The 16,008-nt window shown below is 41.4% G+C and overlaps 1 protein-coding gene across 1 annotated transcript in view; it reads left to right on the forward strand.

Moving 5' to 3' along the window:
* The window catches only part of LOC149448846 (interferon-induced, double-stranded RNA-activated protein kinase-like), a 175,280-nt gene that overhangs the window by 109,320 nt on the left and 49,952 nt on the right, over positions 1-16,008 (forward strand). The window contains exon 13 of the mRNA XM_089694190.1: positions 1,164-1,280. Within this exon, the coding sequence (XP_089550316.1) occupies positions 1,164-1,280 (117 nt within the window). The remainder of the gene's footprint in view (positions 1-1,163; positions 1,281-16,008) is intronic.

The following is a 16,008-nucleotide window of genomic DNA, read 5'->3' on the forward strand; positions in this document are numbered from 1 at the left end:
AAATATTAAGTTAAGGGTGCCAATACTTTTGTCCAGCCCATTTTTGGGGTTTTGTGTGACATTATGTCATATTTGCTTTTCTGCCTCTGTTTTATATTTGTTCCAATACATACAAAGGGAATAAACATGTGTATAGCAAAACATGTGTTAATGCAATACCTTTTTTGTGTGAAATACTTGATTTTCAGGAAAAATATCAAGGGTGCCAACAATTTCGGCCATGACTGTATATATATATATATTTTATTATACACAGTATTATACACAATAAAATAAATTTGTAGCTTTGAGTATGTGTATTTATTTATTTTTACTTGATGCCTGTAAAACCTCTACTGATCACGGGTTCCACTTGCCAACGTATCTGTCTGCTCGTACAGGCAGGCAATTACACACTGACCTGAATAAATAATGAACTATCAGAGTGCTCAGCAGCACCCTGGTAGTTCATTGAGAATTACAAGCCAACTTGTAGTTTTCCAATTCACAGCACACTGTGAATGGATGATGTGGCTGGATGGACGGAGCCTCGGACATCCATGTTTTCTTTAGATTTTGGCAGTGAGTGGGGGAAGAAGATCCCCCGTTTGTCAAAATATAAACTTGGTGGGGGGATGGGGCGGCGATCCGGTGCATTTGTAACACGTTACATTTGACACCCTCAATATGGGTGTAACATGTTACAAAAGGTGAACTTATCCTTTTTTAAGGTAGGAACTGTTTCTCATCTTATTTTTTTGTTTGCCTTTACATTTTAATATTGAAGTGATATTTTTTTTTTTTTTTTACTTGCATTTGGTTACTATAATTTTCTTTTTGCCCTGTTTTATAAGCCCAAATGTTATGGTCCACCGCTACCACGGTGAGAAAAATATTGGTTATTGACCTAAAACATATTTATTATGGATGAAAACTGTACATGCCTGTGTCAAGCACACTCCCAACCACCTACAAACTCTGCTTCTCAGCACTCCCTTGCCACTCCTTTTGTGACCACCACTGAAAAATATGCACTGTTTTTAGCTTTGGGAAAGCATTACTGTTGGGGGGAAGGGATAAACCCTGTTGCCCTAAAAGGGCAAAGTGACAATGTCTCTGAGTATAAAAGGTCTTTACTTTTAATAGTTGTATTATTATTTCTCTTTTTCTATATTCATATTTAGAAAAGATGTCTCCGAGGTTAAAGCTTTAGCTGTTTTAGACCATCCACATATTGTTCGATACTACCATTCCTGGGCTGGAGAAGATACATTTTCTGATGACAGCTGCAGTGGAGATGGGTAATGCATTTTAATGCTAAATACTTTGACATTTTATAGCGTGAAACACATACAGTACAGTATTGTGGACAAGTGAGATAGGGTCAGCCTGTATCTCTGGTACTGTAAAAACGGAGCTATGTTTGAAATGCACCCACTTAGGAGTGTAATCTTTTACAAACTTTGCGCTAAAACACAACCACTCAAATGAGGTGGATGACCAGGTGTGACATCATACCACTGGTCACACACTTTACCGCCACTGTCACCAAGAGCCCTTACAAAGTACTTAGACACTTTCTCTTGCCCTATTGCCATGAGGATTCGTTACAGGATGGTCTATACACCCTATTTTGTGAGTACCCCCACAAGGGAGCACCTTCATTTAATTAAGGTGGAGAAAAGATGAAAGTGGACCAATGCAAAATTGAAAACAAACATTCACTCTGCCGAAGGCCCACACAACACTCAACCGTAGAGTGACGATGTGTCCCTTGCATCATAGCAAGAACTGGCTCCAACTTTGATCTCATAATCCAACAGTAGAATTATTTCAGGCACACCACAAGCAGCCTATTTGACTAAGGCAGAATTCTCCACATCTGTGTCACAATTTCTCTGAAGATTACAGACTTAACATAGCCATCTTTGTCTAGGGCCCAAAAATGCACACCTCAGTTTCTCAACCTGAGTTGGATCCCGAATTACTATACCTTACTATAGAGGACACAGAAGGAGATGAAGAGGATATTGAGAGAGTATTGGAGGAAGCTGCTGAAGATTTTTTCCCCCAGACTTACTATATTAACTACTTCCCTACCAGGCCAATTCTGACATTTCACTCCCATGTGTAAAAACCAGTATTTTTTCTTAAATTACTTAGAATCCCCAAACATAATAAATTATATAAAATGTGTCTTTATATATATATGTTTTGCAGAGGCCCTAGAGAAAAACATGGTGGGTGTTGCATTTTTGAATGTAACACAGCATTTGCGCAGTGGTTTTTCAAATGCATTTAAAAAAAAAAAAAAAACACTTTAATTTTATTTCACACAAACACTATATAATTCATATTTTTTGTTAAAGTATAAAAGATTGTTACTCCAAGTAAATAGATACCTAATATGTTGTGCTTTAAAATTGGGTACACCTGTGGAATGGTACCAAACTACAGTACCTAAAAATCTCCATGGGCGATGAAAAGCCTGTACAGGTTTATCAGTTTAGCGTTACATAGGAGGTTTGGAGCTTTATTGCTCTCATTTTGATGTTCACGACAATACCTCACAGGTGTGGTGCGTTCACCATTTACATATACGTATAGTAAAAACACAGCTCAACCATAATATTTCACCCACTGCGACCTGTTATATTTGCTTGTCATGCCGCTCAAATTTGAGGTGAAAATTTCTGTGTCCCAGAGTATGGGGTGCAGGCTTATCCTAATACTAATCCAGAGGGCCAGTAACAGTAGAGGAAAGGATCGCCGCTACTCTTGATCAGCCCAGGTGAATAAAGGATAAGGAGCAGTCTCAGCGTACATATCTCCACCAATTCACACACCCTGATGCATTTTGCCCAACACACTGAGGCTTAGTCATAGGGAATATAGGCCCCAGTGAGTGGGGTAAAATGCATCAGGGTATGTTGTTTGGTGGAGACGTAGGCTGAGGCTGCTCCTTATTGTTTATTCACCTGGGCTAGTCAGGAGTAGCTGTGATCTTTCTCTCTTTACATGATTTTACTTCCCCCAACCTCATGTGTCAATAAGCCCTTAGGGTGTCTCAGGACTGAAAAAAGGACTGTGACAAATAAAAGAGAAACACTGCTACAATCCATGGTGTGTAAATACTCTTCCTGTGTCCTGTACTATACTCCCAAGAGATGGAAATTACTAGCAAGTCAAATTTCCTTTTTTTTTTTTAACTTAAAATCTCTTTATTGGGGTCCACTACTGGGGACACAGGTTTCTCCCTTTCTTTTGTTTATAGCCATTTGCTTTTGGTATTGTTTGCTACAAACTGAGCATGGTGGCTGTATGATGGAGTTTTATGGCTGGTTTATGGATTCTGTTTTTTTCCCAGTGTTCCTGTAGGTGACCGTAAAACCCAAGGTTTAATAATCTGGTGTCAATGCTCTCCTGAGAAAGGGAATTTAAATGAAGTGAAATAAAAAAAATGCACATTTTTCTTCTCAGGTTCACAGGTGGACAATCAAGTTCTTTTATAGTTTTGCAAATTTTCACCAGTTTTAGTTATATTTTTTTTTAGTTTTTTTTTTTCATTCTTTATTGTGTCGAGTCTTCAAAACAAACATACCGTATTTTCCGGCGTATAAGACGACTTTTTACCCCTTGAAAATCTTCTCAAAAGTCGGGGGTCGTCTTATACGCCGGTAACGGCATGCTGACACTTTTTAGGGGGGCGGCGCATTGCTGCCGCCGCCCCCCCCCTTCCAACAGAAGGGAAACTAAGTACAGGGGTGGGCAGGGGCTGCTGTCTCTTACCTGGCTCCGGTCCCACGACGATCCGGTCCAGGAAGCGCGGCTGCTCCTTCCTTCGGTTCGTCCACTGGATGTTCGCGTGGCTGCTCGGCTCCGCCTCCTCACCGGTGATTGGCCGCCAGAACTGTAGCTCAGGAAAGGCACACAGGCGGCCAATCACCGGCGAGGAGGCGGAGCTGAGCGGCCCCGCGAAAATCGAGTGGAGATGCAGGTAAGTGTGCCGTGCTTAGGTACTGCTGCAACCACATATGCTAGCTGCAGCAGCACCGTACTGGAACAGGGGTCAGCAAGTGTCAGTGGGAGGAATAGTGCCCCATCATTGGTGTCACTGATACCAATGATGGGGCATTATTCCTCCCACTGACACCAACGATGGGGCACTATTCCTCCCCCCCCCACTGACACCAACGATTGGGCACTATTCCCCCCCCCCCCCCACTGACATCAATGATGGGGCACTATTCCACCCCCCCCACTGACACCAATGATGGGGCACTATTCCACCCCCCACTGACACCAATGATGGGATACTATTCCTCCCCCCCCACTGACACCAACGATGGGGCACTATTCCCCCCCCCCACTGACACCAACGATGGGGCACTATTCCTCCCCCCCCCCCCACTGACACCAACGATGGGGCACTTTTCCTCCCACTGACACCAAAGATGGGGCACTATTCCACTGACACCAATGATGGGGTGCTATTCCCCCCACTGATACTAATGATGGGGCACTATTCCTGCCACTGATCCCAATGATGGGGCACTATTCCTGCCACTGATCCCAATGATGGGGCACTATTCCTCCCACTGACACCAATGATGGGACACTATTCCTCCCACTGATACTAATGATGGGGCACTATTCCTCCCACTGATACCAATGATGGGACACTATTCCTGCCACTGATACGAATGATGGGGTGCTATTCCTCCCACTGACACCAATGATGGGGCGCTATTCCTGCCACTGATACTAATGATGGGGCACTATTCCTGCCACTGATACCAATGATGGGGCACTATTCCTGCCACTGACACCAATGATGGGGCACTATTCCTCCCACTGACACCAATGATGGGGCACTATTCCTCCCACTAATACCAATGATGGGGCACGATTCTTCCCACTGGTGTGCACTGGAAGAGGGGTAGTCTTATACGGCGAGTATAGCCCAAACACTACATTTTAAACAGGAAAAGTAGGGGGTCGTCTTATACGCCGGAAAATACGGTAATTCTATAATGGTACATACAATGATCGGAGTGACATGGAAAAAAGGAGTACAGCAAGCTACAGATGTGTATACAAATACAGATGAGTTTGAGAAGACAAAAGAAGCTCATTTCAGGGTATCAGAGCAAGGCACTGTGCATCATCAACACTTCAGCTAATACTTGATGTGTAGAGCAAAGCAGGTATACATTGAGTCCAGTGAAAACCATAACCTGGGTACATTAGATAGAATGACTCCTGCATTGTAAGGTTAAAAAACTGAACAGGAAATAGAAAATTTGCATAACAGTAGAACTAGATGCTTAGTGTTGACAAAGTACAGCTTGGTATGTATAGTATGTTATAAAGGCGTTAACCAGAATTTGAAACGGAATTGGTGTAGGCTTATCAAGGATGGGTGTAGGGGAAGGAAAAAATGGGGTAAAGGGGAGAGAAAGGAAAGGATGGGGAAAAGAGCAAAAGAGGTGCTCTCCAAGGATCACTTGCTAAGAAAGACCAGTGGATGGAGGAATAGCTAATGGGCGATTTAACACGTAGTTGTCAGCTGGCCAGTATCCGAAGGTAGTCATCAGTACAAGTATCTCCAGGGTCTCCCCCTCTCCCTAAATCTTTCTTCTTTGCTGTTAAGGGTGGCAGTCAGCTCTTCCATGAGATGAATGCAACTGATTTTTGCAAACCACTCTAGTCAATGGTTGTGTCTGCCTCCATAGGGATGGAATTCAGGCATTTTCTGCATTGATTAGGTGATTAGGGAGAGATGGCTTATAATTTAGGATGGGTCAGATGGTGGAGGCAGGCAGCCAGGCTTCCACTAAGGTCAACAGAGGTAAAGTGTTTGATAGTGGTCATCACATGCTCCCAAAATGGACTTAAACTGGGACATTACCAGAAAACATTGGACATTGTCCTCACCTCTTTATTACAACCCTAGCATGTGTCTGGAGCATTGCTGTCCATTTTGTGTAGCACATACAGTAGATATAAAAAGTCTACACACCCCTGTTAAAATGTCAGGTTTCTGTGATGTAGAAAATGAGAAAAAGCTGAATCATTTTAGAACCTTTTCCACCTTTTTAATGTGACCTATAAACTGTACAACTTTAATTGAAAAACAAACTGAAAACATTTGGGGGGGGGAGTAAACATTAAAAAACTAAAATAATTTGATTGCATAAGTGTGCACACCCTCTTAGAACTGGGGATGTAGCTGTGTTCAGAATTAAGCAAGCACATTCAAAGTCATGTTAAATAGGAGTCAATACACACCTGCCATCATTTAAAGTACCTCTGATTACCCTCAAATAAATTTCAGCTGTTCTAGTAGGTCTTTCCTGACATTTTCTTAGTTGCATCCTACAGCAAAAGCCATGGTCCGAAGAGAGCTTCCAAAGCTTCAGAGGGATCTCATTATTAAAAGGTATTGGTCAGGGGGGCGCAGCCGGCCGCAGACTGAGATCGCCATGTGAGTCTGCTGCTCTGACAGACTGAGACCCGCCAAATTGATCACAATCATCAGCCAGCCACCCAAATGGCATCACAGGCACCGGAACACAGCGGGAACAAGATGGGGGCATCGAGGAAATGGAAAGACCCCCCCATGGCTAGGTAAATTTACCAATTTCTTCAGGCCACCGAGCCGGCATGCATCCCAACATGGCAGAGGGGGCAGTCCTTCATCCTCCCGGAGCCAGCAACAGCATGAGGGAAACATGCCACCTCAAGGACAGGGCACACAATGCTCTCCACAAAGCTTTGAGGGCTCCCCAGCACAGGCTTCCTCTCCATCTCACAGCCCTGCTAAGTTTAAACAAAAGATGACACAGGCAAACGCTACAGCCTCTGAAACGTGTCTCTGATCATTCCATGAATGATACTAGAGAACTGCCAGACTCCATCTTAGCATTCCCTACTACTAATCAGCCTGTAATGGACACTACTCTCAAAGATATGCTGGTCTCATTGAGAAGCTCCATTCAATCTGACCTTATGCAATGTATGTAGCAGTTTAAATCAGATATGCAAGAAATGGGCAACTGTGTATCCCATATAGAAAACAAAATGGGGGAATTCGCAGGAACTTTCAATAAACTTGTGGATGCCCATAACGCTATTGACAGATTTCATCGTCTCCCTAATCCTCCTCATCTCCCTGAAAGACTTCCACGAGACACACTAGTAAGGATCCATTTCTACCATATCAAGGAAAAATTGCTAGTGCTGACCGGAAAAGTTGACAAAACACCTGTGTGCCTACAAGTCTTTCAACTATTTGCAGATATACTCTACAACAACGCCACAACTTATCCACAATAACGAAACCACTACGCAGTCACCAAATTCTATATCACTGGGCATACCCAGCTAAACTCATTGTCACCAAGGAGGGCAAAGAGTATGTGACCACCAATCTGGAAGACTGCTTAAACCTCCTCACAGAATGGGAAATTTTGGAGGCAGCTGACCATGCACCATGAAAACGTGCCTTTCCTAAACAGGCTCAGGAAGACTGGCATGAAGATGAGGCTGGCTAAGCATCTGTGTCTTAAAGCCCTAATTAACAATAGCTCCTGCGGGTCTTTAACCTAGAAGACATAACACCAATTCTAGATACACCCTGTACACTTTTGTGGCAACGCCACCCTTGCACTGCAAAATTGCAGTTTATTTTCTTTGTTTCAAATCTATTTCTTTCGCCGAACAGACTGTTTGTTTGATTTTCAATATTTTCCTTTACATGGTCCATTAACTTTCTTCCTTTTTATTCTGGGGTACTAAGTAATACAACACAATATTCAACCCTATAACATTTATTTTGGTCGAATAGATGGGAAAAGTTAATCTTTCAACAGGGATAATAACTTCATATTGATGAATTTACCAGGCAACAATGATTTTCTTTTACCTTCTGGAATCAGGAACTACTAATTAATGTAATTTAAAATCTTTTCCCTAAATGTTAAAGGACTTAATAGTCCCACAAAATGCTATATGCTCTGGAGAGATGCGTGGAATCTTCACTGCAATATTTTATGCCTTCAAGAGACAAACTTTCATAAATCAAAACATCCCAAATTTTCAAATAGTCACTTTCCATTTATCGCAGTGAGGGACTCTGCTGCCTTTTTCTTTGATATCTACAACTATGGATGACTTTGGCAGATTTATAATTTTTTTTTGCAGGATCAATAATGTCATATATACCATTGTCAACATTTATACTTACCAAACTTTTGCCAATTATCCTGCTTGCAAAAAATTGGGAAGAGAGTGCTGAAGATCTGGCAAGGATCTGTGATATTATGTGGTGTCTTCAATGCCATTCCAGACATCACAATGGGACATCTCCAATAGAAACTCCCATATTCCATACAGAGTTACATTGAAATCTTTTCTCACCATCTCTCAACTGAATGTCTGGAGATGCCCACACTCGACAGAGAGATTTCACTTATTTTTTGCAGTCTCAACTGACTTACTCTAGAATTGATTTAATGCTAACTGACAGATTTTTATTGCAGTGCATAGAGAAATCGGAGATTCACTCCATCTCTTGGTCAGACCATGCGCCTATTTCTATAATAGTAACAGAAGCCAGGGGCGAAGAGTCATGTAAAATGTGAAGGAACAACACACACTTAATGTCACAAATCCAAAATATTGAAAATATCTCTAGAACTTTTAGGCAACTTTTTTGCCTTTAATGAATCTTCACTCACTGACCAGTTTATTTTATGGAATGCACATAAAGCATTTATAAGAGGACAGTTTATCAAAATGAGCGCTATTGCTAATAAGCGGAGGTCAGGACAAATTAATACACTTCTTGATACAATCAACAATTTAGAAACCATTAATAAATCTCAACTGAACCCCATTAACAGTGCCAAATTAACTCAAGCTCAACATCAACCTCCAAACTTATTAGTCTCCTACCATACTAGACTGCTTAAAGCCTTCAAAGCAAATTTCTAGCAGCATGGCAACAAAGCAGGAAAACTACTAGCATCCCAACTTTAGAGATAAGTCATATAAACAGAAACTATCATTTATTTTTCATCCCCACACCAAACAAAACATATATAATCCACAAGGAATAGTTAATGCTTTCAGTTCATTTGATCAGAAACTTTATAATTTGCAGGATGACCCTATAACTCAACCAAATTCTCAAATCATTTCTAAGTTTTTGGCATCAGTCTCTCTACCTACATTAACAGCAATGTAGCTCTTTAAATCAGCCATTTTCTTTTCAAATCTTTTTTTGAGTTTTTTTTTTTTAAACTATTACAATAAAATAGTTCAGGATAGAAAATAAGCGTAAACTTATCTTGGCACCATGGCGCTAGTACGCTTTCAGATCTAAGAAAACAGTCATATACTGGCCTGTTGGCCTACAGGGGTATACATAACAAAACAGGTCAGTGTTTGAAATACAAGTTACCAGCAGAATTAGTGACCATTAAGGAGTATAGTGCGTGCATAGTGCTTATTATAGTCATGAACAAAAACAAAAGGGGAAGGGTAAAGGAGTAGAGAAAGAAACAGAAAAAGATGAGACTAGAGCACAGTTTCAGCCAAGGAAGCAATATGATATGCAATACTATATAATCATATCATGTAGCAGAAACCTTCCTTTCCAACAGGACCACTTCAAGTCAAATTTCCCCATATGCTGACATTGAAGAGCCACAGCTCTCTTGCAAATGTAATTTGAGTTTACTCTTTGGATTACTTCTGATATGGAGGAGATCTTCACTGATTTCCAAGCAGCAGTGATAGGCATTCTGGCGGCGATAAGTATATGGCCAACTATTGTTCTAAACTGAACAGGAAATAGGTGATATTGAGTAGCGCCAAATGAGATGCTGGGCTAGTCATCATTCCAGACACCTGCGAAATAAGTGCAAAGACCTCTTGCCAGAAATTATGTAAATGGGCATTCCCGCATAATATGAAGCAGGATACCTTCCTCTCCACAGTTCCTCCAGCATAGTGGTGACACATTAGGATACATTTTAGCAAGTTTATATGGGATAAGGTAGCTACGGTATAATATTTTAAGACAGCAATTCCAATGATTTGTACATTTAGTAATACTCAAATTATTGCTCAGGGCAGCATCCCACTCAGCTCTAGTAAATGATCTTCATAGATCTTTCTCCCATCTACCTATACTGTTTAAGAATAGAGAGATCGTTGTCGTAATGTAAGTAATTGTAGAACCACGAAATCCCTTTTTTAGCCGAATAGGGTTAGTCAAGACATGCCATATTTTAGAGTCTATTTCAATCCATGTCTTCGGGTTCACCCTATGATAAGCTCTAATTTATAGAAGGGAGTGTAGGTCTCTGCTTGGGAAGTATTTCCTATTTCAGTAAAAGTTCTGTGACCCAAATCCTTTAAAGGATTGGTGTTGAGGTTTGGGATAAAGTATTCATAGGCTGATAGTGTCTTGGAAATTCGCTTTGAACGAATTTCTCCTTACCGTGAGTACTCGCAGTTGGATGCGTAGAAATCCCCCATAAAGCTGTGCGAATCTCGCTTACCACGACTGCAGCTAAACTACACAATTCCTGCCTCTCCAACTGGGTTAGCTGTCTTGAGATGTGGGGAAATAGAGTTTCGGTTACCCAGGAATGATCAGGCGACACTCTCAGGTTGCTGTTGGAATTCACAAAGAGGCGGATCCAACCCCAGCCTCCTATTTTTATTTACAAGCAGACACATGCCCCCCTCATGAATAAGGTCAATCCCCTCCCACAGAACAATGCATGGGGAATGCCTATACACAGGATGTACATTCCGATTGGAGCGTAGCCTTTCCTCTTATCTATCACCGGTCCTCCCCCCCAGCAGCAGACTTCCTGTCCTAGCTCCTAGTGGTATGTAAATTCTCTGTACAAGCATCCCTTAGATTAAACAGTGTCTGTATCTGAATGGGCCCGATACGATCTTTATTAAAACACATCCATCCAGATACAGTTTCAGGTTGGTAATGGCTTGTAAGATATACATGAGCCTAAACGCGGAGTTTGCACTGCTTGGCGCCTTGCGGTACGGAGTCCATGTGGTACTATGCTGCTGATATGTGGATACAGGCCCGCGGCCTACCGCCGGCAGCATTCACATCGAATGCCGTGGTGGTATACTCACCGGTCTATAAGGGCAGATCTGCCATCTCATCCATTACCGAGCGGAGTACTGTAATACATACATTGTACATGCGCATGGCCCAATTGCAGCCTTCAGAGCTTTAATTAAGCCACACGAGAGACATATGAATAACACTAATATATGACACATTTAAAGTTCAACCTGTAAATACATAATTTCCATGACAATAGTGGTATGTCAATTTGAAGCTTAGGGGAGGAGGTATTTAATTTATTTAGACCAAATATCCATGCTTCAAGAGATACGGTGCTAAACAAGCAGTGAAGGTGTTTGAAGAAAGTTACAGGGATGTATACTGACAAGGTTTGTAGCAAGTAAAGTATTCACAGAAGTGCTGTCATTTTGAAGGCATTATAACACCCAAGCCATATCAGGTCATGCTGATGTTTAAGATCAGTTTTGAGATTGTGAAGCAGGGGCACAAAATTTGAGGTATACAAATCCTTTATGTCTGAAGTGAAATTGGAAAAGGAAAATGATTGTGTAGGGTCTGTATTTCTGGAGGCGGATGTTATGTGATGTTAAGGGCTGCCGATTTGGCAAGTTTAATCGTACATTTTGATAGTTCTACATACATTTGCAGGGCCTTTAGGATATTGGAAAGAAAAATGCGCAGGTTGGTGACGAAGAAAATTAAATTGTTCATGAAGGTTTCAATTTTATAATGGCCCGAGCACTTTGAATTACTATCAGGGTTGCCTCTGAGCAGAGAGAGGATTTCAGTGATAAAGTAAAATCAATCCAGGAGAGGGGCAGCCCTGTCTCATCTTGTTGGAAATATCACAATACTCCGAGCACAACGTGTTTACCCGCACATACTCTGAATGGTTGCTATAGAGAGACAGGATTTAACGGGTCATGTGAGGGCCTAGGCAGATTTGTAGCAGGGTGACCTGCATAAATTGCCAGGCCATGCTGCTCTTAAAGGCCTTTTCTGCATCCGTAAAGGATAGAAGGAAACGGCACTCCTATTACCGCAGTTTCAATTCTTGATTCACGTAGGTGGTTGGCTTCTGTCCTATACAGTACTCAAAACAAAATACACTGAAAGATGCAGACTGCTTTAAATCTTGACTATCAGATGTCCCCAAGCAATACAACTGAGGGGTGGGCAAAACCACAATGAAAAAGCTCTGAACTTCAAGATAAAAAACATTTTGGTGTGAATGGGGCCATAGGGTATCATAACATATCCAACGATTAGCAGCGGCTGTGTTCCCGAAGTATTTCTGTGAAGACAGCTCAGCAGGCTCTGACATGACTCCATATTACAAGCAGCGCATGCAGTGAATGACGAAAGTGAGGCTTCCCACCTGTCAGTTAGGTGTTTTATCACACAACGGAAGCAAGAGTGTTGCATGACGTCCGTTTTCAACGCAAAACATATAGTCATTTTCACACCTGCAGATCATGTACAGTTGCAAGAAAAAGTATGTGAACCCCTTGGGATTACGTGGAGTTTTGCATGAATTGGGCATAAAATGTGCTCTGAACGTCATCTAAGTCACAACAATAGAAGAACACAGTCTGCTGAACATAATACTACACAAACATTAGATGTTGCCATGGTTTAATTGCACATAACATGTAAACATTCACAGTGCAGGGAGGAAAAAGTATGTGAACCTTGGACTTAATAACTGGTTGACCCTCCTTTTGGCAACAATAACCTCAACCAAACGTTTCCTGTAGTTGCAGATCAGACCTGCACAATGATCTGGAGTAATTTTGGACCACTCCTCTTCACAAAACTGTTTCAGTGTAGCAATATGCTAGGGATGTCTGGTGTGAATCGCTCTCTTAAGGTCATGCCACAGCATTTCAATCGGGTTGAGGTCAGGACTCTGACTGGGCCACTCCAGAAGGTGTGTTCTGTGCTGTTGCAGCCATTGTTTTGTTGAATTACTTGTATGCTTTGGGTCATTGTCCTGTTGCATCACCCATCCTCTGCGGAGCTTCAGTTGGCGGACAGATGGTCGTACGTTTTCCTGCAAAATGTCTTGATAAACTCTGGAATTGATTTTCCCATCAATGACAACAATCCGTCCAGGCCCTGAAGCAGCAAAGTAGCCCCAAACCATGATGCTCCCTCCGCCATGTTTTACAGTGGGGATGAGGTTTTGATGTTGGTGTGCTGTGCCTTTTTTTCTCCACACATAGTGTTGTGTGTTCTTCCCGAACAACTCAATCTTGGTTTCATCTGTCCACAGTATATTTTGCCAGTAGTGCTGTGGAACATCCAGGTGCTCTTTTACAAACTTCAAACGTGCTGCAATATTCTTTTTGGACAGCAATGACTTCCTCCGTGGTGTCCTCCCATGTACTCCATTCTTGTTTAATGTTTTCCTTATTGTAGATGTGTCAACAAAAATGTTAGCATGTGCCAGAGATTTCTGTAGGTCTTTAGCTGACACTCTGGGATTCTTCTTTACCTCATGCAGCATTCTGCGCTGTGCTCTTGCAGTCATTTTTACAGGACGACCATGCCTAGGGAGAGTAGCAACAGTGCTAAACTTTCTCCATTTGCAGACAGTCTGTCTTACCGTGAACACATGAACATCAAGGCTTTATGAGATACTTTTGTAACCCTTTCCAGCTTCATGCAAGTCAACAATTCTTGATCGTAGGTCTTCTGAGAGCTCTTTTCTGCGAGGCATGGTTCACATCAGACAATGCTTCTTGAAACCAGTAAACCCAAAACAGGTTTGTGTTTTTTAAGGGCAGGACAGCTGTCAGCAACACATCCAATATCATCACACTGATTGGAGTCAAAGTTGGCTCACTCCTGGCTCCAATTAGCTCTGGGAGAAGTCATTAAGCTAGGGCCTCACATACTTTTTCCTCCCTGCACTGTGAATGTTTACATGTTATGTGCAATTAAACCATGGCAACATCTAATGTTTGTGTAGTATTATGTTCAGCAGACTGTGTTCTTCTATTGTTGTGACTTAGATGATGTTCAGAGCACATTTTATGCCCAATTCATGCAAAACTCCACATAATCCCAAGGGGTTCACATACTTTTTCTTGCAACTGTAGTGTTTCCACTTTTTTTGTTCAACTCTGTAACTCTGACTTGCAGCTCCGTTTTGGTTTTGCGAGTGTATGTTTTCTCACGTGGACGCCTGATAGATGTGGTTTAGTTAATAAGGTGGTCCCAAAAGGTGGGTGCTATAATTGCATATCTGGATGGTGCACAGTGCAGATTTCAAATATTTGGCCTAGGGATAATATACTTGCTGTGTGCTAGCATTTCCTGCAAATTGTTAGCATGTCTTGCAATCAAGTTGTGGTGCTTACCCATATTTTTTTTTCTACTACTATCCAACACTAATAAGTACTAAAATCTGGATAGTAGGGAGCACAATAGCTCCCATTTCAATCCAGATCTGCTAAACATCCCCAACTCTTTGGCCGATAGGATCTCCATTCATTTTTTTCCTTTAATTTCTAACTTACTGGGGAAGGGGGGGGGGGGGGGTTATCCTCTGGCCTGGAACCTGCTGAAATTTTCTTTTAGGTATTTCTTTTATCAAAGGTTATGAATGGGCACTGGTGGCGTGAAGCAGGGTATGTCCTGCCAGGGGCTTCCTAAAAGTGGCTTCCTAAAACCCATGCATGCCATACACACTGATCTGCTCCCACCATCCTAGGCGCAGGCATGTGAGCTGGTGAACAAGCAGCAGGTACTGCCACACTGTTTTTGCCTGTAGAATTTCCTTTTTGATATGAAGAAATTGTTTAAAATAAATACAAGTAGTTCCACAATGAATTTATTGGCCTCATCCAGAGGATACTGTTGATCCAAAGTGATGACTTTTAAACCTGGGTGTGGGATGGACATATAGGGTATAAACCCGTACAACTACACATGTCAATGAATAAGATAAGTAGATTTTGCAGGAAGTATAAAATATTCTTTTAACACGCCCAATAAATTGATTTTTCCAAAATAGGCTGCTTACCTCAATATAATCCCTTAACCTGCTTCTACAACAAACACTAACCCTAAACCTCAATGGAAATGTGTACTATCATATCTTGAATCTGATAATTATGAAAAATGCTGTAGCAGTGATACTTGTTGCAAAACTACTATTATTTGAAAAAAAAAAGTGGAAAGCTTTGACATCTTTATATAATATGCCAAATTATCTCCACCAAAAAATTTGCTGACAAATTAGTATGAATGAAAAAAAATCTGACTGGAGATTGTCAAAGTATGGAGTGCCACTAAAGTAATGTACATATTAGTCAATACCGCCAAATGTGTATGGATAGCTTTTAAACCAGGGGTTAAAATTTTGAGTCCAGACCTACTAGCTAGTCACAAAACTTACTCTCCACCAGTTGCCCCACCCAACCTTGCCCAGGCCCGCCCCTAACCCCACCCCGCCCCCTTAAAGCTTATGAAATTACATTTTTCTTTAGAATAAATAGTCCAAAATATAAAACTGTATACAGTAATGTATATCCCAGCACCCCTGTACTCCATTATAGTGATATGACATGTATACAGTAATGATTACTGTATACATGTCATATCACTATAATGGAGTACAGGGGAGCTGGGATATACATTACTGAGTACTGTATATTACATTACTGAGTAATGTATATCCCAGCTCCCCAGTACTCCATTATAGTGATAGGACATGTACAGTGGGGATCGAAAGTTTGAGCACCCCAGCTAAAAATTTGTATTAATGTGCATAAAGAAGCCAAGGAAAGATGGAAAAATCTCCAAAAGGCATCAAATTACAGATTAGACATTCTTATAATATGTCAACAAAAGTTAGATTTTATTTCCATCATTTACACTTTCAAAAT

The sequence above is a fragment of the Staurois parvus genome, unplaced genomic scaffold (assembly GCF_062004578.1).
Source record: "Staurois parvus isolate SC_StPar_1 unplaced genomic scaffold, SC_StPar_1.0 ptg000655l, whole genome shotgun sequence".
Taxonomy (NCBI): Eukaryota; Metazoa; Chordata; class Amphibia; order Anura; family Ranidae; genus Staurois; species Staurois parvus.